This window comes from Ischnura elegans, chromosome 3 (assembly GCF_921293095.1).
Source record: "Ischnura elegans chromosome 3, ioIscEleg1.1, whole genome shotgun sequence".
NCBI lineage: Eukaryota > Metazoa > Arthropoda > Insecta > Odonata > Coenagrionidae > Ischnura > Ischnura elegans.
In genome coordinates this window covers 55,301,104-55,325,878 of record NC_060248.1, presented here as the reverse complement: position 1 = coordinate 55,325,878, position 24,775 = coordinate 55,301,104, and the positions used below count along the sequence as shown (strand labels likewise).

Below are 24,775 nucleotides of genomic sequence, written 5' to 3'. Positions count from 1 at the left end.
TTTACGCCTAGTGGTCACTTGAATGATGAAATTTAATTCAACTTTACGTCAAACTTCCTTACATTTCCTCTTTTTCTCCTTTTTTATACATACATGATTATAGTATGCCGATAGCAAGAGAAGTTGCTAGTTAACTAGCACCCTTTTATGCTATCTGAGAAGGTCAAAGGGTTCACTCGTAGTGTCTTGATTGTGGGGTAAGTAGAAGACCATGGGATGTGTTTAAGCATTTCTCGTCCGAGTGTGGCTTAATAATGACATGCCATCTCAAAGGAAACTGATTTTTCAAGAGGACTTATGCTGGGGTAATTTTTTTTCCCCCATAGTTCATCTGCACAATAACTGTGATTGTCTTGCTGAATGTAGGGTGTCCAGTCTCCTATTTATGAATCAATTCAGTTGGCTCTGAGACCAATAGTAGTCCATCTGGATGAACTCCACTATTTTAAGTATGCCCTCTTATATGGGCTCCAGTGTAGATCAACCCAAAGACTTCCCAGTATTTATCTAATTCTGCCTCTCAAATCCCCACATTCTGTAAAATGGTCAGTGCTCTAGGTAGGGCAAAGGACTTGCTTTGGTTCTTCCAATTGTGGTGGTCAAGTCAAAGACTTTTCTAGTGGGCAATACCTATTTCCATTTTTTTTTTCATTTGTGGCTGAGAGTCTGAGTATGCATAGATAATTGCTTTCTTTACTTACATGTGCATGATGGAGTGTTGGAAGAAAACTGTCTGTCTCAGGACATCATCCTTTTTGGCAGAGAATTTTGCGTGACACGTCATATGTCCTCACATCTAATTGACTTTGGGCAACTTATATTAAGCTGCATACCTACATTATTGCAATTTTCGTATCCAAGTATAATATTTTCTTTGTATCTATAGCTACAAGTACGTATGTCAATATTTCTTTCCTTTACCTCTCTCATTTTCGCGCACAAGAATGTATTAGGTAATTGTCTTAATGTGGTGATGTGTCTCATTTTTTTATGTTTTATAATATGGGTCATACCTGCTATATAACTGATGTCCATTGTCAGTTTTTAGTTCTCCCATCTGGAGGCATCCATTCTGATGATGCACAAAACAATAACTTATTCGCTAAGTTTTTTTGATTGCAAACCGATAAGTTAAGAATTTGTTTAGTGCCATTAACTTATACAATGAAATGATCGTTGGATTATTCTCATTATAGAATAATCTTCCAATTTTGTTGGCAAATTAAATTATGGTTTTGCTAGTTGTGGGCCCCATTGTCGTCATGGCAGTGCAGGCTTTTTTCCCTGTCCCCTTCCTTCCATTCCTATCCTTTCCCTGGAGGCGTTGTTGGCCTCTCATTGTGGTGGCGTCTCCTATCCATTTTCCTTCTTCAGTGCATCCCCTTCTGACAGTGAGATGCATGGGAGTTAAAGTCACTGACTCTGTTCCCTACCCTCAGGAGCATAGCCTTCGCTGGCCCACCCTGGGAATCCGTTTCTATTGTGTTAAGTACATTGTGTCAAGGAAGAAGATGTTTATTTTTCCTATTTCCTGCATTTAATGAGATATGTACTAGCTATGAAAAATCTTACATATTTATTAATATGAGAAACAAGGTAGGAAATTGATTTCTTTGATTGAAATCTATTTTTCCATTCGTACATTGAATTCACAGACTTAGTTGGAACTTCAGCTTATATAGGTGAGTGAATTACTCTTGAGAGTGGATTTTTACAGCAAATGGATAAAGCTACCCTTTCAATTGTCATTTTTTATGTATTTCAGGTCTCTTCCTATGGGAACTACTGCTTAATGCTGCAAGAATGAGCTCATATTTATCCTAAAAGATTCATACAGGTGTACATATAGGGATTCATAGAGGGAGGTGAAGGATAATGGTCAAGACTCCTAGGAACCATGATACTTGCTGGAGTATTGGTAAATGAAATTAATTTAAAAAACTTTATTAAGTCAACAAGTTCATACATTTGCACTTAAATTTACGTGGACAAAATATCTTCCTTTCTATTTGGTACAGTCTTTAAGTTGGAGTATTTTAATTGTTTGCCATTCATACATTTCTTTGAGCACAGTTTTCTTTTGTCTTACGTGGAGATATTACAATTTTCTTAGTAGATATAATCTAACTTAGTTAACTAGATTAGATTTAAATTTTCCATTTTAGGACAAAATTGGGAAGTGCCCAATGTATTTGAAATCTTGTGGAATTTTTTTCTTGAATACACTTATACTTCTTTGAGTATATTATCACTGAATTAATACCAGTTACTCAATCAAATTAATAACAGCCATCCGGCTAGTACATGCATGAATCTAAGGAGGAGACAGATGTGCCTCTTATGATTTAGATTTTATTGGTGCGTATTATTTCAAATCTACTGCACAGGTCGATATCATGAGTGACCATCCTGCCTTGATGGGAGAAGGTCTTTCTGGCAAGGTGGGCTAATGCACTCCAGCTCATCGGTGTACCTCATGGGAATGAATCCTCATTTCTCAACATTAGGGCATGTGGGTCAAGAGGATGAATGAATCTTTATATTGTCCCTTTTCATTTGAATGCTTGATATAGGTAGGTACTTCTTCATCAAGTTATTCCTTAACATAATTCATGATGCATTGCGTTGCTTTTTCTGAGATGTTGAGGTTTCCTTGCAGATTTGTCTGAAGATTTCATAAAAATTTTGATTTCCTAATCATGGTATGGAATGTGAAAAAGATTGTATATCCAATAAGGTTTTGTGCCAAAGAAGCTAAATATGTTGTCCTAAATATACATATCTGGTTACTTCAGATCAGTGGAAGTATTTGACTATTTCTACACATTATCATGTGGTCTTTTAAAATTATGTTGATTACTTTATCATGTTTATGTCTTCTCCAGACCTTGGCAACATCATATTTCTCCACTGGGAAAATATTTTGACGAGATTATTTGCTCTTTGACATTGATTTATCAGGATGAATGATTATCCAAGTCATTTGAAAAAAACATAAAAGTATGTTCTCCACTCACCCTGGAATTTGTACATAAAATACATTATGATTGGCCATAAAAGTTTCCCTAAAATATCTTATGGACACTGTGAAGTTGTTGTTTATTAAAACTATTCCTCAGGAGCATAAACTGATGTCAATGTTTCTTTGATTTCTCTATGGCGCATAACCCTTGGGCTGTGTGCATTATTCCTGTTATCCTGTTGGGTAGTTGATCTATTGGATGTTGATCCATTGCGTGTTGTTTCCCTTGTTTCTTTCGGATTCCCTCTGATTCTTTCCTCCCTGCCTCTTTCCAGTGATGATATTGTTCTTCGTTTTCCAACTTCCCACCTTTTACCTGTGGGATCCAATGATACTGATCCAATGTTACTTCGCCTCCCTCCAGGGCTTTCTGATCCTCTGCTGGTGATTTCATCGCTGTTATCTGTACTTACTCTAATTCTGTGGTGTGTTCGAGATCTTGTCACAACTTTTGGTGGAATTTGCACTTTTTTCCCATCCCCTCTGATTCTTGGTTCTACAAACATTTTCCTTGGTTCTTCAATCTGTGCTGATGGGTTCTGAATATTTCCTTTATCCACTTGCACAGGAGCTATGGCTTCCTGCAATGGTCTCTCAGTTTGAGGATTGCTTTGATGTGCAGGTGATCCTTCATGGAATCCTGCCTCCCTGTCTTTGTCTGCAGTTTCCTCAGAATACTGCTGAGGCAAACCTCCTCTGAGATTGATGTTGTTCCGTCTTTGTATCTTTTGTTTTTCGTCCGTTGTTGATCGTTTTGTTCTGTCATTTTTTGTTGTATCTTCATGATCACTTGAGACATCTGCTACCTTAGTGTCTGTTCTTGTGTCATCATTAGATGTGTTGTAACGTGGCTCACCCCGCCTCCTACCTCTTACTCCTTGATTTCGGCCATTGGTATCTGTCAGGCCAACCCTGATTCTTGATGCTCCTCTATCTCCTTTCCTCAGTCTTTCCCTATGACTTGTGACTGTTCTTGTTTCTGCTTCGCCTGTTTCTTCAACCAAGCTGACTTGTTGGCTTTTCTTGTCCCCTCTAGTGCTGTCACTTTCAGCTTGCATATCAATATGTTTTCCTTCCTCTGTATTGGTGTTTTGTGTTAGTACTCTATTTTTTCTTCTTCTTTTGTTCCTTGGTCTTTGGGTAGTAGTTCCTATGGATTCAGGAGCAAAGGAGTCATGTACTTTGATGACTCTCAAATTTTTCCTCCTTTTCCTTGTTCCCTCTTCTATGGCAGCTCTGACGACTCCTCTGGCAACCTCCTCTGTTACGAGCTTGGTTGCAGCGGTACTTAACAATGGTGCTTGTAAAGTAGCATCCGATGTGACAGTTGACCGTGATCTGATTGATTGAATATTCTCTGTCGATTCAAATTCTCCACTTGGATACTCTTCAGTCACCCTTTCTACATTCACTGAATCATCGGCATGAGATACTTCAGCACTAACAGAGTCATCTCTACCTGGCGATGAAGGAGCTGCATTTGCACTGGCATGATATTTTTCGGGATTTGAATACTTTTCAGTTGTAGTGAATGTTATCTGTGGTATCAAGGTTTCTGATTCAGGGGGCAGCAATTTAGAGGGAATTGAAGAAGTTTTTGTGTGGGGTAGAGAATCCTTCAGAGTAAAATATTCTATATTTCTTGGTGGTGAAAATGCATGGCTCACTGAAGATGATGAGGCTACCATGTCGGCCATTGACTGCTGACCTCGATATTTCCTGAAAGTGTTTGGAGCCGCCAAAGTCATCACTGATTGTGTGGTTGCAGTGAGTAATCCATCAAACTCTTGACCGACTGGGGATTGCCTCTTTAGTGAGGGGTAAGGGCTTCTTGAAGGATACAGGGATATGCCAGGGTAGGCAGGAGTCGTGGAAGTGTAACGAGAGGGTTTCGGAATGAGCAAAGTCCCACTTCCTCTCAGTCCACTGATGGAGTTGACATGGTAGTGTTGTCCCATTGGTGGAGGAGATAAGGGGACTGGCCTTGAACCAGCTGGTACGAGGAAGGTCCTTATTCCGGTCGAGTGATGGTGGTGGCGGTGCGAATGAGGTTCACCAGAATGTGGATGGTGATGATGGTGGTGGTGCATGTAGGAATCTCCACTTGACTGGTGGGTCGAGTGGGAATGAACGGGGGCCCTCTGGGGAACTGGATGGTTCTGTACGTACAGCAGTGGTGAGGGACGGAATGGTACATCCCCACCTCCTCCTCCTCCACCGGAGCCGCCATTGTTGTACCTCTGGGATTGAGGGTTGATCGGCCGGAGTATCACCCGCTGTGCCCCGCCGAATATGTTGGTGGGCGGATGATGATGGTTGTGATGTTGATGATCGTCTTCCTCCTCTTCCTCCGCCTCTTCCCTCTCGCTGCCCGCATACTCCTCGTCTTCCTCTGCCTCATCCGCTTCGGAGTATCTGTTGGCACTCTCATCAAAATTATTCGGCGGGGGAAGGACAGAGGGGTAAACAGAAGCGGGGAATGGCTCCCTCTCGTCCAGGAATCCGATGATCGGAGGTCTCGGAGCTTTCGGCGGCCGTATCCTTCTCGACCTGTCACCGCCGTTGTTGTTCCTCCCGGAGTAGGCCTGCCGCACTATGTTGCCCGTGGCCGATTGTATGTGGCCCATGATGTCCGCGTAGAAACCCTGCATGTCCGAGTCGCTCGCTGCGGCGGATGGTAGTCCTTCGACTGCAGCACCCACTCCGCTGGTGGCCTGGTCTTCTGCCGCCTCTCCCATCCTGTCCTGACCTGCGGTTTCCTCCACCGCGGAGTCCGTGGCGTTGAGTTTCTCTGATTTGTTCGCTGGCGGGTCGTATCTCTCGAATCCAGCCGCGTAACCTTTGTTGCTCTTCTGCCTCCGCTTATACGTTTGCTTCTCCGTTCCATTCTTTCCCTCTTTATCCACCGTCTCCTTTATCTTGCTCTCCTCCGCCTTCACGCCCCTGTCCTTATCTATCTCTTCCTGGATCCGACTCTGCTCCGCCTTGGCCTTCCTGATCTCGTTCTTGGCCACGCTCACCACCTGCTCTTTGAAGAACGGGTTGTCCAAGGGTTCCTCTCCGCCGAAGAACTTGGTCCTCAGGCAGTCTATCTTGTCGCCCAGTCCTTTGAGGCGCGGGGTGGGTGGAGGTGCCGGTGTGGGGGCCAACTTTGGCTCACCGTCTTCCACTTCTTTCTTCTCCGAGCTCTCCCCGTCCTCGTCCTCCGCTGGTCGCCTGAACTCCCTGCCGGGTATTGAGGGTAGCTCGACGACCGTTGGGCACTCGACGCTGTCCGTGGAGTCGTAGAACTCGGTGCCTCCGGCCGTTTTCGATGGGATGGCTCCGGACGCCGGGTTCAGAGCGTATCGAAGCGGGGAGAGGCGAGGCACCGCGTCGGAGGGTGGTATCTTGTGGAATGGGTACTTCTGATCTTCCGATGTGGATGCCGCTCCTGACGGTCCGTCATCTTCGTCTGCTCCGCTCGCTTCACTGTGGCCCTTCTTCTTCTTTCCTGTCAATGATAAAGCTTTAATTACTCGTTCCAGAATCTATATACATAAAAGGGGATGTCTGTGTCCGCTATGCGTTTCCATACGGCTGCACGGATTGCGACAAAAATTAGTACATCTCATACTCTCGGACCCCGTAGTATTACTTTCGGTTGCGTCCTGCGCGTTCTTTTCGTCGTTGTCGTTTACCTTTTGTGATGAGAAAACAACGGAGAGCGTATTACGTCACGTCATACAACCTCTGAGGTTGGACATCATGACGGATAGGTACACCTCTTCATACGCTCAAAGAGTAAACATAATAATCCTCTATGATAATGAAATCCAAGTTCAAAGTTTCCTACTTCTCCGGGTACTATCCTTCCCGAGAAACGCTGGTAGGCCTGGTAGCACTATGATAAAGCTTTTGTGATACAGCCGGTTCCGATTACTTTGGCCACCATGTATTAGGAGAAGTCGCTTATTTTGGGACATATCTCCAAGAATGCATATCCGATAGAAGAATTTCGTAATGTTTCTCTGGCGAACGGGATTATAAGCCCAACATGGTGAAAGCCGTTTAAGCGGGCCGTTTGGTATTCGACCAAAACTTGCGAGGAGGTAGGCGATTCGTTAAAAAAAACTCCTTCGCCTGTCATCCTGGGCAACTATCCTCTTTTATCGTCTCTCTCAGCGTTGCTAAATTCATAAGCATTCATTCAATAACGCCGTAGAAACCGTGAAAGGTATTAAAAGTGTATCTTGGGCCAGAAATAGGAGTTTTGTCGGGGGAGCAAAGATTAGTTTGCCATTAAGAAGTTTGACTATGATTATTTTTTATAATTTATAAATAAATAATTGTTGTTAAATAATTAAATTGGAAAAATTAAATTACCATTTTAAATAAACTTTTCAACATTTTCAGCCCCTTAAAATTTGGTGGCACGTGCTCCCTCTGCTCCGCCCTTGTTCCGAGGCTGCGTACAACCGTTATTATTTGTTTGCAAAACAAGAAGAATTCGTGACTCGATGCGAGGATGACTGATTTTTGGTCGTTAATGAAATTTACATGTATGGTAATCAGGTCAATTTACCCTTTAAGTAGATAGGTCAGCTTGTCGGCGATTTTTTGTGTTCCAGTTGGTAGAAGTGGGGCCCTGAAAGGTCCCATTTAGGCCGACTTGATTACATTCTCCAATATAATTAGCGGGCCTAATTTTTTTCCTTGCAAGGGGTCCTAACAATTCCAGACCACTTTGACGATAATTTAGTACAAACATTTATTTTACGAGAAATTAAATTTCAGGGACTCACCGTTACACAGGGACTCACAATCAGTTAAGATCAGCTGATTTCAGTTAATTAATCACTAATAAATATATAATAAAATTACGACTTTCTGTCCTTTATTTGAGTTAAAAATGCACTAATTCGTAGCCTTTGGCACTCGTTACTTGAAATAATGTTATCACGAGTTGTCATAAATAAAATGCCTTGAGTCAAACGTTGCTGTTTAGCGGGTCTTGCAATATACCGCACTGCGCTTCACACGTGAGTAGGGAGGAGCATACTGTTAAGGATGATAAATTCGAATATTGAATCAGATCACGATGAAGCGTAACTACGAGGATTAAACATGCAAGTTTACCTCTCCCTTAAAGAACCAGTATTATACTTCCAGTGAACTATAGAGCATACATTTACAGTAAATTATCAATTTTGGTAAGGTTTTTTAAATAAAAATATTCGCGGATTGCAAGCTATTTAAGTGGAATAAACAAACATAGAAGTGGGGCCTTTCAGTTAATTAAGGGAGAATATTACTTTGAACATGCAAAGTTCCCAAATTCGATAACACATATCTCAACACGAATCAATGGGTATTTCCGCGATAGCACAAACTTCATTTTTATCGGGAATTCAGCAATTAAACGCAATTTTCAAGTATTTCATTCTTCTATTATGAAAATATTCTACCGATTCAGGTAGGTTTTGCTTGGAGTGCTTAAAAAGAAGCATTCCGGGAATCTCCCCTTCCATCTCTTCTACTCATGCTTTTTCCACGAAAATTATTCTGAAACGTGTGTAAGCCATGTTGTTCCGCTAGAATGGGAGGATTTGGTTAGTTTTATTTTCACTTTTTCAACGCTTCGTGGTGAGAGAACAGGAATTTTCTTGAGGAATTCACGCTTGCGAGCGATTCTTGACATTTCGTCTGCGGGAATACACCACGTAGGTACTATCTTCGTCGATCATTCAGTTTTTACGCAGCTATTCTTGCGCGTATTTTTTATAATTAAAAAAAATACGCGCAAATGATGAGATGCTAATATCGAAAGAAAAGTATTTGTGTTACTGTATTTGTGTAAAGTGCTGTTGACAAAACATTACTTGCAATTTTTTTCAATACTGCCTCATGGGAATAGAAAGACAGCTGAACGGAACACATTTTCGGATATAATTAAAAGCCTAATGTTGAAAGTTGAATTTCTCAACAAGCATAATTTTTTATAGTGCTCTCTTTGCCTGTGCTATTCTACTGATGATGTCTGCCTTGCGTTGCCAGTCGCTGATTATTCGGCCTCCTAGCCAGCAAAACCCCTTAACCTCTTCAAGTTTTTGTTTTCCTAGTTTAATTTTCGTCCCTGTCTCCTCTATTTTACTGCGCACTAATCTCTTTCTTTTCTTTTTATAGTTTTTCTGCTGATATCTGGTTATCTGCTTTCCATATTTATCCGAGTCTTCTTCAAATCATTCTCCGTCTCGATTTAGGCTATTCTATTGTCTGAAAATCTCAGCATACTAGTACTTTTTCCGTCAATATTGACCCTTGAAGCCTTCTCTTTGATTTCATTGACGGCTTTCTCGATGTAAATGCGCATATCATTACGGGGGAGTTTGCACACCCTTGTCTCACTCCTTTCCCTATTATTGCTTCTTCATTATCATCTGCGCAAGTGGAAATTGCTCCAACAAACGAGAAAAGATATTTTTTAAATCAGGTTAGCGGCACGGGCACGGCGAAGAAATGCTTTAGAGAATTCTTTGAGCTGTCAGAGTAAACGCTAGCGAAGTAGGATAATGGAAGAAAGACAGCCTTAGGACAGATGGGAAGAGAAAAAGAATGGTAAAGAGAGAAAGAAAGTAGTCTTATGTTTCGGATTAATATCTCGCGAGGGTGTGTGAAGGAAGCAAAATTTTCCCCTATATTCACCGCGCGAAATACTTTTTTTGTGTCGAAACTACGCGGTAAAAAGTTTTGCATTAATCCTCGATAGGTTGTTGATGGCATTTAAGTCTCAATAAGAGAGCTTGTCTAATTTCGAATTTAATCGTGTGAAAGGGAAAAGGTTGCGGAAAGACCTATTTTGACCCAGATTTAGCTGTGCCAGTTGCAGTCCAACAGATAGTCATTAAAAAATCGCTCCAAGATCCACTTGCATGAACTTGATGCTGCTCTGATAATCGTTGCATTTCGCTTGTTTGTTGACCTGCAGTATCTGATCTAAATGTTCCAATTCGTTAGTTTCAAATCATCAACCCGAGAACTTCTTTGATCAAGATTTGAGGGTAGAACTAATCAAGCAATTAACCGAGCTTGAGGTGAAATCCGTGCATTAGACTTACGAAGGGCAGTTACTTTCCCAATGCCCCATAATTGTGGCCTTGATATTCCGCCGGATGCTTTTTCAGTACGCTTGAATGCTCAAGCAAGTATTTATGAGATTACTGCATGCAAATATCGAATATTATTGCCGCCAAATTCTATTGATTGTTAGTAATAGATAATTCTTCCGAATGCTGTTTTAACTCCTTCACGATTTCACTTGATGAAGTCAAAAATTTTCCAGTTACAAATTATTTAACTTTATTCGTATTCGTCCATTACCATTATCACTAGTTGTGTTTGTGCGGTAGATGGATTATGTTAAGGATAAAATAATCGAAATTTATTGATTGCTTATTTCTGGTTTTATTTATTGATATCAGTAAGAAAAAATGGAAAAGTTGGTAAAATAAAACAATTTACAACTGGCTTCTTAAGGTGGTACTCAAAGACTAGATGCTAGCCTTCTAAAAAACTTTAACTTTCTAATGCACATACCTCCCTTATTTTACTGTTTGACTTAGGAGTCTTTCAGTAAAATACATTCCTTATTTACAATCATGCTCTGACTTGATATTATTTAATTCGCAATCAAGCTTTCTCTATGTGTACTATCCATAAAATCACAGGTTATCTTCAGCTCCCACTGTGAAAAGTGTTGAAGAACATACGTTAACTCTAGCCATGGGTTTGCTATGCTCAAAATACCACACCTCATATACCATAAACAACGCCCAAGGAATTTAAGCAACAGAAAGCAAAACGTCATTCAAAGATGAAAATCAGTATTTTTTTAGAGTTCACAGTTAAAAAAACTATACCGCATTTTAAACTTTGTCCGAGCAATCTATACTTATTATTGATACCCTTTTAATTTTTGTGTATTTTCAAAATTCTTTATTATCATCATTGCCCCACAGGTCAGATGACCAAATTTCGCAGAGATGACCAATAGTTGCTCAAGACAGAAAAAATTTTCCACTAACCAAATATTTTTCTTTTACGTAATTTTTTTTCCAAGATTTATTTCAGTCCTATGCATTTTTTAAAATAATTATTGTGTGTTTTTATGGGTTCTAGAATTTGTGATATTTCAATTGCACCGCTTGAACGGCGGTAAAAATGAAATGAATTGCCTGAAAAAATTCCACTCGACCGAGAATCAAACTACGGACCTTTGGTTTTCTGGGCCACTGCGCGAACCACTACGCTATCCATATTACTGATTTCTAATGGCAATAGTGCCAAGCCTTAAGGTGCTAGCTGATAAGCTTTTGCGGTCCAGCCAAGATGGCAGCAAGAGAGAGAAAAGGCCTCTATGAAGCCACAAGCGGTTGAGACCCTCAAACCTGCGCTATAGCCGCAGGTCCGTGGTTCGATTCCGGTCAATTTGAATTTTTTTCTCATGACAACTCATGTCAATTCAAGAATATGTTTTTAACACATAGGTACCTCCTTCGTGGCCTTCATGTCCCTCTTTGAAGCCAGCATCTTTGGCGAATCCGGCGTGGTCGTAGGCGCTATCCTCGTATCCCTCCTCCGAGTACACCTCCGAAATCTTTTTCGTCTGGATGGACTCCCGCAGCCTCGCCGCAGCCGCCAGCTCTTCTGGCGAAGACGCTGATGCAATGGCGTCACTCCTCGGCCTGTGATTCACTTCGTACGTGTGCCTCACCTGTAAATGAAGGTAATCAGTTACTTTATATTTTTAAACACTGAAAGATTCATTAACTCCTCTTTATTAAAAACTAGAAATGTAATGTTGCAATTTAGGTTACCTGTATACGGTTTTAGGTACACGATTTTTGACAAATGGAAGTGTCAAGCAGGGCCGGAACTAGGAGTTTTGTGAGGGGGGCAAAGATCAGTTTGCCGCCCCCCCTCGCATGATCCCCTCTCGCTTAAGTATAATTTTTTTAGAAGCGGTATTTAAAATGACACACCGTATGTTTGTTGGAAAGAAGTTTGATTAATATCATTGTGTGATGATTTAAAAATTAATAGTTACATTTGAATTGTTTAATTAAAAATGTATTCCTTTTAAAAATACACTTTTCAAATTTTGCCGCCCCCTGAAATCTGCCGCCCGGGGAACGTGCCCCTCCGCCCTGCCCTAGTTCTTGGCCTGATTCATAATAACTTTGAAATTCCATCTTGGCTTATGCACGGGTCAAGCTGTTTTTCAGCATTAAAACTTGGAACCTCGTAAAAAGCGTCTATTTGTGGAATTAATCTTTTTGGGTGAATGTTGAGATAGAGGTGGCAGCCAATGTGTGTTTAAAAAATTGTGACTTTAAAGACCCTTTCGAGACGGTGGAGTTATCGCTTTAGCATGACCGCTGTACTGAGCCACAAGAGACTCTTCCGTCCCCTCTGTACGGAGCACGTTTGCTTGACATTCTTTGAGAAGGGTCTCGCTGATAATCGCGTACTCTCAGCAGTAACCTTTTTCGACCCTTCCTAGCGGGGACTCCGCATTATCTCGGACTCCGAGGGTAGTTAGGCTCCCTCCTTTCGGGGTTTATAACCCTACCAGTGGGATTGGTTCGCGGTCAATCATTCTTCGTTTATATGAATTAGCTATATTGATAATAGGGTGGTTTCTTATTATTTTTTTATTGCCTAAATCGAAAGATTATTACACCTGGAGTACGTATTTCACGCATTTAGATTTTTAAATGACGATATCTATTTTCGCGATTAAATGAAAAGTGAAAAATTTCAAGCGCGCGAAAACGCGACGCATAAGTATGAATGCCGGGAAATCTCTCCGTGAGACTTATTTCTGGTTCCCGCTGCCCCCCTGTGAGGTGACCTTGAGGCGAGGCTTAGCGCTGATACGACGCCGGCTGCTAGCGGGTAGCTGAGTACCCTGCTGGCTGGTAGCGCTTGGCTTAATTAAGGATTATTAATACCTTATCAAATGAAGAAAACTTTCCGACCTTAGCCAGTTTTAATGGGTGATTATTAAGACATGTTTCCCTGAGCTCTACGCCTCATGCATGCATTGGTAACCTCAGACGATGTATAACTCCTATCTTCTCGTATAGAAACTAGGTCCCTGTGACGTCACGTGGAGTGGCATCGCATGGGCGCCAATCTGGCCCTTTTCAAATGAGGATAAAAATGGGCCATTGCCATTCGTCTAAACCGCTATTTCTAAAACGAAATAATTTGTATATTTTGAATACACTAATGGTTGGTAACGAATCGTAATCAATGCTTTTCGTTTTCTTTGATGAAGGAAACTACCCTATTGTTGCTTTAACGTAAATTGCAGACCTCGAATCGAATTCCTTGTTTTACTCTGAGAATTGTTAAATTTTGAACGAAGCTCTACTGTCAATATTAATGCATTTAATGCAGCAACAAATGCCATGTTGATGTTTATACTGAAATCGAGATATAAGTTAATATTTATCGTAGAATTTCGTTTAAAAATTGTAAACGCTGCTCAAAAGACAAAGAATTCAATTCGGTACTGAACGTATTTTTAAGCCTAAATTTCTTCGATTATTTTGTATCTTGAGAGATAAATTTTCTATAATTTTATAATTTTGAATTGTTCAGTCAAAATATATAATATTTAAAGGGTAAGAGGCTGAGACAGTGGGTAGAAACGAGGGGAAGCGTAAAGGAGCGAATTCATAACAAGTGTGCTATTAATGGACTGTCAAAAACAGGGGTAACCAGAGTAATTAGGAACTGAGGGTCAAAGAAAGTGGAGAAACGTGGAATTGTGCGGGAAAATTCCTAGAGGGAAGTATTTGGAAATTTTGGGTAAGAAACACATCCGTCATTTGATCATTGGATTGGTCAGAATCAGGAATTTAGCTGTATTGTCACTAAATTTTAGGCATAAGGAACAACCGTCTCCATGTCGATTTCTCGTCACCTGATACTCTATGAAAGCTACACATCGACTGTTAGAATACTGACTTGGAGGTAACATGAATTTTTAATGTTGTTGCCGTCGTCGTAGCGTTTTTATTTGCTGAATTACATGCGTTTGCTAGTTACATCGAATTGGCGGTTGATCGTTGAAAACTAGTTTTTGAGCGGTATTTTGGAAAAGTCGTCCATTTTTTATCATCTCTACTAAAACGCTCACGTATGTAAACGCTCGCAAGATAAACATTTTTTTGACATTATGACCGCGGAAATTTTTTCATTCCCCCTTTCATCATTACGGGGGACTTAGGGACGCAAGCACAAAATGCGGGTCACGTTCGGGAAGTGCAATAAAAAAGTACTTGACTACCGTTTTTGAAAACAATTGAATTACCTCTCCACTTAATATCTAGTATTCACTCACTTCTTCTGGAATTGGATATTTCTTCGTTAGGGCTAAGTGTTAAGTGATAATGCCAATTAATTTCCACTAGTACTAAAGTGGCTATTTTGAAGTTATCAGAGTAGGTACGCTCAGTTTATACAGAAATTTAAAAAAATAATCCATCCATCTTGAACGCTGTGGATCTGCCTCATTTTCTTCTGCTCTGAGGGTAGTCACAGACCTTGTTTGAGCAGTAAAACAGCAGTGGCTAGTAATGGATATACTCTAACGACGATTTGGACCAATTTAATGCCTTTAGGCTGATGCAAAGCAAAGCCATTGGACCATTTTATGTATTTCCTTTTGACAGCTACCACCATTTCTTCCGCAACTCTTACATTCGGTTTCGCAAGTCGGGCATTCCGATTGCAAGGTTGACGTCCTCTTTAATTTATAAAACTTCCGCCCGGGGGCATCTTTCCGGTGAGTGATATTTCCAAGAAGAATACCAAATGAGGGACAAAAATAAATTCAGTCTTACGGAAGAAGGCCTCAGCATACTGTTTTCTTTTTTCCTTCCAACTTCCCCCAAAAGGGGAATTCACCCAGAGGCGTCGGGAAAACTTTGGGTATTGAATGAAGAAAGTCAGAATGACACCGCTTTTCAATATAATTCGTTTCCGAAAACACCTCTGGAGGCTCGGACAGGTTGAGTATCCTTCAACGATGTATTGTGTCCCTAAAATGAGGTAGGTATAGCATTGTTGTCGCGGTGGTGGTGGGAAGATGACCTTTCCCCTTAGGCCCACCAGAAGTGAATTTTTAAAGGAAATTTTAATTATGTTCACTTCATTGCTAAGGAAGCTCATTCAAAATAACTGCGGTAAATAACAAAAATACAATATCTAAAGGTGTGAGTCATAATTGTTTGCTATAATCTCAATATTTTCTTCGACTGTGCCTCATTAAAAAAAGGTTGGCTGAAAACTCATTTCCCCCCCGTAAATATCCGATCTATCGATCCATCTACCGATCTAAATCCGTGGAAATTGCGAGAAGGATATTTTAAGGAGAGCAGCACCATAAGAGCATAGCGAGCGGAGGGTGGCGGGGGTCTAAGGGTTCAAACACCATCATAAATGTTTGGGAGCTACCGTCTCAGGTGCACTCCTCCAAATTTAACCCCTCCGAAAAGTTTTTCTGGGGACTGTCTGGTGGAGTTTATTTATTTATTTATTAAATAATTCAAAAACAGCCGAAATGGCCTTTACATTGAATACAAAACATAAAATCTGCAGCTTTAACAAATATAAACTATAAAAAGGATATAAAAAAAGGGATTCAGAAGATGGTTAATGCTAAATTAAGGAGTTGCATTCAAATGGCGAGAAAAATGAGAATGTAAAACCCCAATGTAATTAAACTACACCTTGAGAGGAAGAGAAATTTTAGGAAAACCCAGAGTAAAAAAAGGGTTAGTAAGAATTAGTGCTAATGAAGACCCTTTTTTGGAGGAGAATTACAATGATGATTATTGTTTACGCGATAATCCATCAAATTCGGTTTTTCATGCTCAGAAATAGTTTTCCTTAAAATTACAAAACAACACGTCAGTGGCTCTCGTAGTCTCTTTTAATTTGAACCCCTTTGGAATGTCCTCTGAAAACCCGTACTGAATAAGTAACCTTGATCTAAACGCTTTCTCGATCACGGCATTGAAAATCCTGTTTGTGTAATAACTAGGCGGTTCTTTTTGTCATGGGTTATGCTTGACAAGACGTCTTCTTCCACTTTTTCATTCGCCTCTTTACTTATCCTCCGCCCTCAAAACCTTAATGCTTCAACGAAATGCAGCCTCAAGGCAAAAATTTATTGCATCTCGAAACCAAAACCCCAAGCATTAACCGGATAATGTCGTCGTTAGCAAATGGATCGTCCGTCAGGATGAAGAGAAAAGGCCCTTTATCGGAGGAGAAAATCCTACGAAAAAGTTCTAGGTCTTCTTCGTCGTCCGTAAAATATGGTTTCCCCTCGGCGGTTTTCGGAGCCGCTTGAGTGATGTCTCAAATGGTGCGTTTTCTCCTCTGTACGATCCGTCGACGGTTACCCGCGAAATCGCATGGTCGGTAACCTCATTGCTCGAGGGCTATCGCCGGAAGGAGTTCGAAATGGAAATTTGGGAGTCGCTCTAGGCTACGCTGGGCAATTTCGTTTTCTCTCACTTCCGAAAAGTGAGGATCATTTGGAACTACAATGGAAACAATCCTGTCTAAAAAAACATTCCGAGGCGAATTCGTAGGTTGTATCGAATTGACTGAAAATTTAGTTTCTCCTTCTCTCTTTTTCCTCTCAGGCGCATTCGTTCCTTTACAACCAAAATATGTTTATAGAGAAAGAGAGAGGCATTTCTGAGATTTGGGCAGATTTAATACGTTTCTTGCAGAAGTGAGCTAATTCATACATTTTTTATTGGTTCAGAACGTTTCCATGGCTTTCCACTGGTTTTTGGGCAAAGTGAAAGCAAGTCTGATTAATCCATGGCGGTTTTGGCTCAATTCGTAAAAACTGCGATAGTAAAAGAAATTCTTCATCGATAGGTGAAAAAGTCTGAATAGAATTTTCTATATTTGTGGAAACACGCTTTCTCTCCGTCATATACATCTACATACTACCCCGCAAGCCGCCTAAAAGGCGTGTGCCAGGGGTTGTCAGGACACCAGTCATTTACACATATAAAGGAAATGCTCTAAAGAAATAACGACTAGTATTTATTAAAGCCCTTTATGTTTCGGGGGAAAACGAATTCCCATATCTATCCGTTCGGCAAAATATCTCTTTGAATTTATCGCTTCTGTCGTACCTAGAAATATAGTCAGGCTCTAATATTATGTTCTCCGTGTCGCTCATGAGGATAACCATTCTCAATTGTTCAAGCAATCTAAGCTAGCGCGCAGCCTCCGAGTCTCCAGCGGCACCCAGCCTAATTCGCTTAACATCTAGATAGCGCTGTCTGTACGCCCGTAGCGGTTTTTGACGAACCGCGCAGCCTTCCTTTGGATTTTGTTCAGTTCGCGGATTAAGTCTTTCTGCACCGGGAAAAACTCAGATTCTTGAGTCGGAATAGGTCTGGAGTTTACATTGGGTGGGAAATTCGCTGGGATGCATAGGACGATGGTCACATATGGAAGAAAACGCTGACTAGAGTAGCACGTTTTTGAAGGTTTCCTGCCTTGTACATATTTGGGTGAAGGAATAGTTAACACGTTTTGTAAAAACGAGCAGAGTGAATGCATGCCGATGACGTGAGGCACCCTTACAACTATTTGGCTTAAAGTTATAATTGTCTGGGAAAGTTAGCGAAGATATATTCATCATTATAAGGAATGGCCAATTGGATGCTTCAACATTAAAGCCATCCTGTCGAGGATGAATCTAACATTGGATAATTTAGGTCCTGCTTAATTCTCTTATATCCATATTTTCTCCCAAATCCTGTTCCTTTTCAATTTATATTGTAGGTACATAGAGTGATACTGTGATGGAAACAATCTAAAATGCCCTCTATAGCCAAAATTAGGCAAATATTTTTCGGGTTTTATTGCAGACTTCTAGAAATCCAATGCAAGTGTATACCTAAAATGAGTTTTCATTTCTAATATGAATTAATTTTTCTCTCAATTAAACTCCGATATTTTGGCGGCTATTTGTGGTTACTCAATTCATCACACTGTTTTTTCCGATATAGTAAGTGAGTATAGTAGTTTAAATCATCTATCTGAGATCATCAGGTGGAATATCTAATTTTTATTGTTACTTACCACTTGATTCCTATATTTTTAAACTACCTATTCAGTCAAGGCTTCAAGTGCTAATTATTTATGAAGTGCTAGTTGTATATTTAATTTTTAGAAAGTTAAAAAAACTTTTAAAGTTTTTAAATCGCCGTAAATTAGGAATATTTCAAATATTGATAAAATATCAACTATTAAAACGAAAAAATTCTATGAAATCAGTGGTGATTCATTATGATTTAGTTAATTTTGCTTTACGACAATTATCGTCATGCTTAAACCACTTTATCCTATCCTTCACTTCCCTCTTCATTTTTGCATATTTTTTTCTTTCGATGTTGCGAAACTTTTGGTACCTTCTCTTTTCGCCAGCCCCTTTTTCTTTCACTATTCTTATATTCATCTATTTATATATCCAATATTCTCAAATAATTATTTCTCTTTGCAATTTGTGCCCGATCCTTTTCGTTTTTCTTCACCTCTAGCATATCCCGCTCGTATTTAACTATATGAGCCACCTCGTCATTCCTTATGCTGTAGTCCAAGTTAGTTCTTCCTATTCTCCTCCATATAAACATTTCCAGGTCCTCTAATCTTCTTTCATTATCCTTTTGATGTCCAAGTCTTGGTAACAAGGTGTACTATGCTCCAGACGTAAACCGGTGTGAAAAAACTGTACACTTTTTCTGCCCATCCCATTGACAAGAAAATACTTGTTTAACCTTCATCCGTATTCTTTTGGGCATGTTGCAGAAGTTGCAATCGCGAGCGCATAGACTACCTAATTTAATACCCCTGTTAATTAACCACAATTAGAAAGAGTTTGAGTAATAACCTGCTGGTTCAGTTCTCTCTTTTCGGGCTTTAATTAAAAATTTTAAATTTATTTAAAGAGTGTCCGTCAAAGACGATACACAAAATGTAAATCAGCTTCTTCTTTCTAAAATCATTCTTGTTTTGATATTGAATTGAATTGATGCCGTTACTCGTGAACGAGAAAAGTAGGCACTCCTACGCTAATTATGTCCTCCGACCTATCCTGCTTGTAACGACAAGTCAGTCGTTCTACTGAGAATGCTTCTCTGTACTATTGGAAAAAAAACGAAGTTAGACACTCATGGGATGGTTACTTCCCTAATAAGCCATTTTTCCATACGAATGTTCGCAGTTTTTTTTATAAACTCCTTATTTGCCACATCTTTTCTACAAGAGTAATTTATCTCAGAATGCTCATTGGAAAAAACATTCCTCTCCGCCTGTGCGTCTTCGGTTTCGCATTTTTTTGCGGAAATGGATGGCACGCTTACACTCAGGGAAATCATGTCTGTATCACCTGCGATGGAATGGTTTTCCTGCTAGGTCAGCCTTGTAGACCCATGGGTTTGAAAATATTTGACAGCCATTGACTCTCAAAAATTTGCAATTTAAAAATGGCTTGTGTTCATTTCAGCTTGGTGGATTAAGGAACGAAGCAATTACACGAAATACATTTAGAATCAGCATTTACGAAAAGAATGTTGCAACTTACAATAAATCATCATATTATCATGTTTGTAATTCATCTATGTTCTTACTGCTTTTTGGTAATTTAAACCAAATAGTGGGCCATTTTTACTAAATGAATTCATTCAAGAGTAAGTTACATAATCTTTCCTGTAAAAATGTACACGTCTATTTCTAAGGATTCGGCCTTCATTTTTTTGCCTACCCAGAAAGATGTAATACCGCAGTCATCAGGTCACACCAGTGGAGCTGAAAGCAGCGGTATTGTTTCCCATAATTGTCTTTCTATTTAATCCAAATTAATCACTCTCACTTTCATTCAGAATTTCGGATATTTTTTCTTTTATATGCCCAAGGAACTGATTATACTCTAATTCTGCCGGCCGTGGCATAAACGGAAAGAAAGCCACTAATGGAAATTTTTGAATGAAAAATTGTTTAATTTTTATAATAAAGAAAAGGGGAAAAATCATGGTCACTTAGTTATGTTTGAACATCAGGGAAAAAAGGCCATTGAGAAAGGAAAAGTAAGGAGGCATGAAGAGAGCTTAGGAGAGTTACTTTACACTCATTGAGCTGAAGTGTAAAAATATGAAAATGGATTGTGGGATTATAGATAGAAATTCAATAAGGATGTGAAACAGTTTTATGCAGCAAGTTAGAGAAGAGATGAATTCACCATTAAAATATTTTAGCTATCATATTTTTAGCATTTTTTACTGTTAATAGACGCATCTGAGAGGAAGAAAATACATTTAGATGGCTAGAAAAGAACTATTTAACATTCAATTTCTCAAGTAGATTACTTTATTTTAGTTCACAAGTCATGAACTCTTATAATTAATTAGTTAAAAAAATCGCGCTGAAATCTTTAATCTTGTGAGTTTCACCAATTTTAGGAGAGTATACATATGCGATATATATCTTACCATTTTTCCATTTTTTTTGTCTGAGGCGGTTTTTAAGGTACAACTAGAATCACCTTTTACGAAATTACTTCTTAGAATTTTTATGCAAAATACTCGCCCTTCGTCAGTTGTGTAGCCAGGGTCCGGGGGATCCGAACCCCCCTTCCCGAAATATAGAAACACAATTATTTCCCTTCATAAAAGAAGAAAATATTGAAAAATCATGAATTTACGAAATATTTCTTTGACAAATCAAGTTATTTCGATTATGAAAAGTGTTAAAATTAATTAAAAACCCTCTTATGAGCCTGTTTTTAAAAAAAAATTCCCCCTGATATTGGACCCCCCCGAACGAAATTCATGTTTATTACATATACGCTACTGCCCTTCGTGCCCTTTGACTATGCATTTCAAAACAGTAAGTACTACAGGTATTGTGTTAATACGGCTCTCATTCCATTGCAGCAATTATCGTTATTTAATTTAACTGGTTCTTGACTTACCTGCGAGTATAGTTTAAGCGGCACAAACGGGAGGACGATTCCGGAGTGCGGCGCTGGAGTGGCCCAGTGTCCCTCCCCGCTGGGTTTCCCCAAAATGTTCGATGGATGCCTTCCTTTGCGCCCCACGGGGAAGCTTCGTCCCGATTCTGATGCCTGCGCCGAGGAGTCGTTGGCCTTCCCCGCTGTCGAATCATCCCCGCTCGCTTCAGCGTTCGAATCCGCCGCCAACGGAGTCTGCGGACCAACATTCTGCGGCGGAGAATTCAGGGTGTACGTCGATAGCCTCGTGATGTTGATGAATTCCGGCTCCCCCGCGGACGTAGTGGGTTTTGCTTGCACACATTGGGAGAACAGTACGATAACTACGAGGGAATAAAATAAGGAGGTGGTTTCAGCCCTCATTTTTCGTAGAGATGCCATATCTTGTATTAGCATCGCAGGAAAGTACACATCATTGTTTTTGGAGCACTTTTTTAAATTTGAATATATCCAACGGATGTGGTGTAGGGTCCTTTGTAGACTTAAAACTTGGATGTTCCTTCACTGTGGGAAAGAATAAGTTTTAAACAAAGTTTTACTGGGAAGAAAAAAAACTATGCACAAAGTAGGAGGACCCAGAAGAATCCATAACATTCACGGGGAAAACAGTTGAACACTTTTGTCTTCGTTTCCGCGATAAATATAATCCTCTGGAGTAGAAACTGTAACGTCAAGTGAATGTTAGTAACAGTTTTCAGGTGAGGTCTGCTGTTTACATAATATTACTCTCGGAAAGTCCACTAAATTTCAGATAGTGAGTTTTCTAAAGAGTCGACGACTGTACTCTAATAATCACTGTTTTTTTCTAAGAATCCTTCAAGAACGTCACTGTAGAATCTCAGCACTGCACTACCTACCGGTCGCGAATCAGACGGTCAAAGGATTTTGACGTGAGCTCTCCCTCGCTTATAAATACGTGCCTACCCTTCCTCCTTGGGTGATTGTCTCGGAGGAGAACGCCACAGGAGGTGGGGAGGGTGTGTGAATTGAGTCGGAAACCTCTCCAGGAGACTGCAGGGGTGGAGGCATGGTGGCTTGCATGCATCGGGGCGGGGATTTGAACGAGCGCGGTTGGAATTCGTGGGGGTGGGGGAGAGGAAATGGAGGGTGGAGGAAAAGGAGGGGTGGGGATGTGGAGAAAGAGGGAAAGGCGTCCCGCGCCGTGAGGAAGGGGGCGCACCTGTTATGAGGGTGGGGTAGGTTGAGATTGAGCAGGGATGACCAAGGATTGGCCCCACTGGTCCAGTCATTGATAGATTTTTCAGCTACCGAAGAATGATGAAGATAAAATGGATTGACCGTGTAAGTAACGAGGAAGTGCTAAGAAGAGTGGGAGAAAAGAGAAGCCTCCTAAAATCCTTAAGCAGAAGACGGGACAACCTAGTTGGCCACATTTTGAGGCACGATGGCCTGGTGAAGACAATCGTTGAAGGACAAGTGGAAGGGAAAAATGGCAAGGAACGGCCCCGAATGAGGTACATAGCATGAGATCGGCGGGCTCCCTATCGCGGCTTCGGCGCTCCTTTCCTTTTGTTCCTTCCTCTCCATACCCCTTCCCAGGATGACTAGGCATATAAGTCTCGGACTTTGTTCCTCGCCTTGGTGCCTTGTACCTTCTGAGAACCCTCCCTGGGTCCTCATCCGCTGGTCCAATCATTATCAGCGGAAAAAATGTGTGGAATATTGTTCATTATAGAATATTCTACCATTTCTGTAGGAACAGCGGGTAGACTCGGAGGCTGCGCGCTAGGCTTACATTGCTTGAACAATTGAGAATGGATATCTTTAAGAGCGACACGGAGAACATAATATTAGAGCCACACTATATTTTCAGGTCCGATAGAAGCGATAAATTAAGAGAGATGTTTTGCCGAACGGATAGATATGGGAATTCGTTTTTCCCCCGAACCATAAAGGACTTCAATAAATGCTAGTCCCAACTTCGTAGAGCACTTCATTTTTTATGCGTAGACGGATAGTGTCTTAACACCCCCTGCCACACGCCTTTTAGGCGGCTTGCGGGGTATTATGTAGAACAGCAAAGCTTGATTTCGCTATCTCACGTCGCCTTTATGACGGCGCTGAGATTCTTCCATCCCGATCCCTACCGTGGAGGTGTACTCGGGCTCAAATGGCGGCTTCTCTTTTCCCTTTTTCCTTCCTCTTTTCCCCCCTCTTGAGGTGACCGGTGGAATAAGTCGTCACTTGGTCCCGGCCAATCATTACTCGTGAACGATATGCACCACAGATGAAATGACCAATGAAATAATCATTTGGTTTAGCTGGGGATCGAACCCGTATCTCCCGATTACCGTTCAGTTATGCTACCAGTTACACCACTGAGCCAACTTCTTCCAAGGCGTAGTGGGTTTCTGGAGTCGTAAGATTCTGGTTCGAATCTCGCTGAGCCAAATGATTTTTTCATGGCGATTTTCATACTAGGCATAAATTTGTAACCAGGTGCGTGGCTGTTAGAAGTTCCTTGTTATATGCGGTGCTTCGAGGGAGAAGCGTTTAAGAATTGGGGGGGATAGTGATTGAATTCGATATCTTGTACATCTCTCTCCTCTCCGTGGCTTAGCTCTGGCGTTAGAAATTTGGACCCGGCGATCAGTAGGCCAACTTGGAGAATGGAGACCTACTGGCACATTACACTCTCCATTGCTATTGTAATGTGCAAAATATCTCCATCATAGGGAGTGAGAACGTGTTTACTTGACCCAGATTTTAATGTTTTGCCATCTGCTGGCCACTCGTTCATGCTATGTTTTCAATTATAATCATTTTGAAATTCAAAATCCTTCCTTCTATAAGTGTGCCATTTTGAACTATTTCCTGCCATTCAGCTAGACCTTATAAAAACATCCTCTGAACTCAAAGAAGTTCTGTGGAGCGACTGAAATAGAAACTCTATATAGTTTAAAGGTGTGACCATAGTAATAAGAGATTTAGAGCAAAAAAAGTGAAATACCAAAGAAAAGTTGTAGAAAAAAAAAACAATAAGAGGGATACAGACGGAGAAAGGTGAAGAAATATTGGAAGGGGCCTCCTAAATTGTAGTGTCTATTAGGCCGAGATACTTTCTGAGCTTGTTTTAAAAAAGGCTTTTGCCCTATGAGAAAAAGTTTCGTTTCGTCGGACGGGAAACGCAGAAATTATAGCTGCTGCCAGTCTCTCTCCTACACGCTGCGGACTGGGCATCGTAAACACAGTGCATTAAAGATAGACAAAAACATCTCGACTTACTCGCGTCGAAATCTGTACAAAAAATCAACTGAGGCGGAGGCAAGCAAGGTGAGTTTGAGAATTTCTACGACGGAAGAGATCTGTGGAAATGGAATCACGCCGTCGCCGATCGCTGTTTGTCTGAGGGAAAGGAAAGGCTTCGGTACTCTGTGGATGGAGTCTGTGGTTAGACAGTTTTCGCGCCGTACAAACTCGCCGTCTTTTTTTTGTATGTGTCCGTTCCCTGTCGGTTTTTTTCCGACCGTCTTGTTCCGTTTCTGGACCGTGCTGCTCCACTTGTTCCGCCCGCACGGGCGGAGAGTGAAATGGAACGATAGGAGAGGTATCGGGCTGTAGGCATACAAAAGGCAGGGGCGTATTTAAGGGTGGACTAGGGAGCCTGAAACCCCCCGCGAAATATTACTGATGGT

At 40.8% G+C, this 24,775-nt stretch overlaps 1 protein-coding gene across 1 annotated transcript; it reads right to left on the bottom strand.

Annotated features, from left to right (window-relative positions):
- Positions 1 to 1,928: 1,928 nt before the first annotated feature.
- LOC124155182 lies at positions 1,929 to 22,148 on the bottom strand. Its single transcript, XM_046528898.1, has 4 exons — positions 22,044 to 22,148; positions 21,081 to 21,329; positions 11,552 to 11,774; positions 1,929 to 6,515 (listed from the first exon to the last, which is right to left on the bottom strand). Exons 1-4 carry the CDS (start codon positions 22,146 to 22,148, stop codon positions 3,109 to 3,111), a joined length of 3,984 nt encoding a protein of 1,327 aa, XP_046384854.1. The 3' UTR covers positions 1,929 to 3,108.
- Between the last annotated feature and the right edge of the window lie 2,627 nt (positions 22,149 to 24,775).

Coding starts and splice junctions, on each gene's coding strand:
- LOC124155182 (XM_046528898.1), bottom strand. CDS start 22,148: ATGCCTCCACCCCTGCAGTCTCCTGGAGAGGTTTCCGACTCAATTCAC. Junction 21,330..22,043: donor CAATCACCCAAGGAGGAAGG/GTAGGCACGTAT, acceptor TCTCCGCCGCAG/AATGTTGGTCCGCAGACTCC. Junction 6,516..11,551: donor ACATGAAGGCCACGAAGGAG/GTACCTATGTGT, acceptor TATCATTGACAG/GAAAGAAGAAGAAGGGCCAC.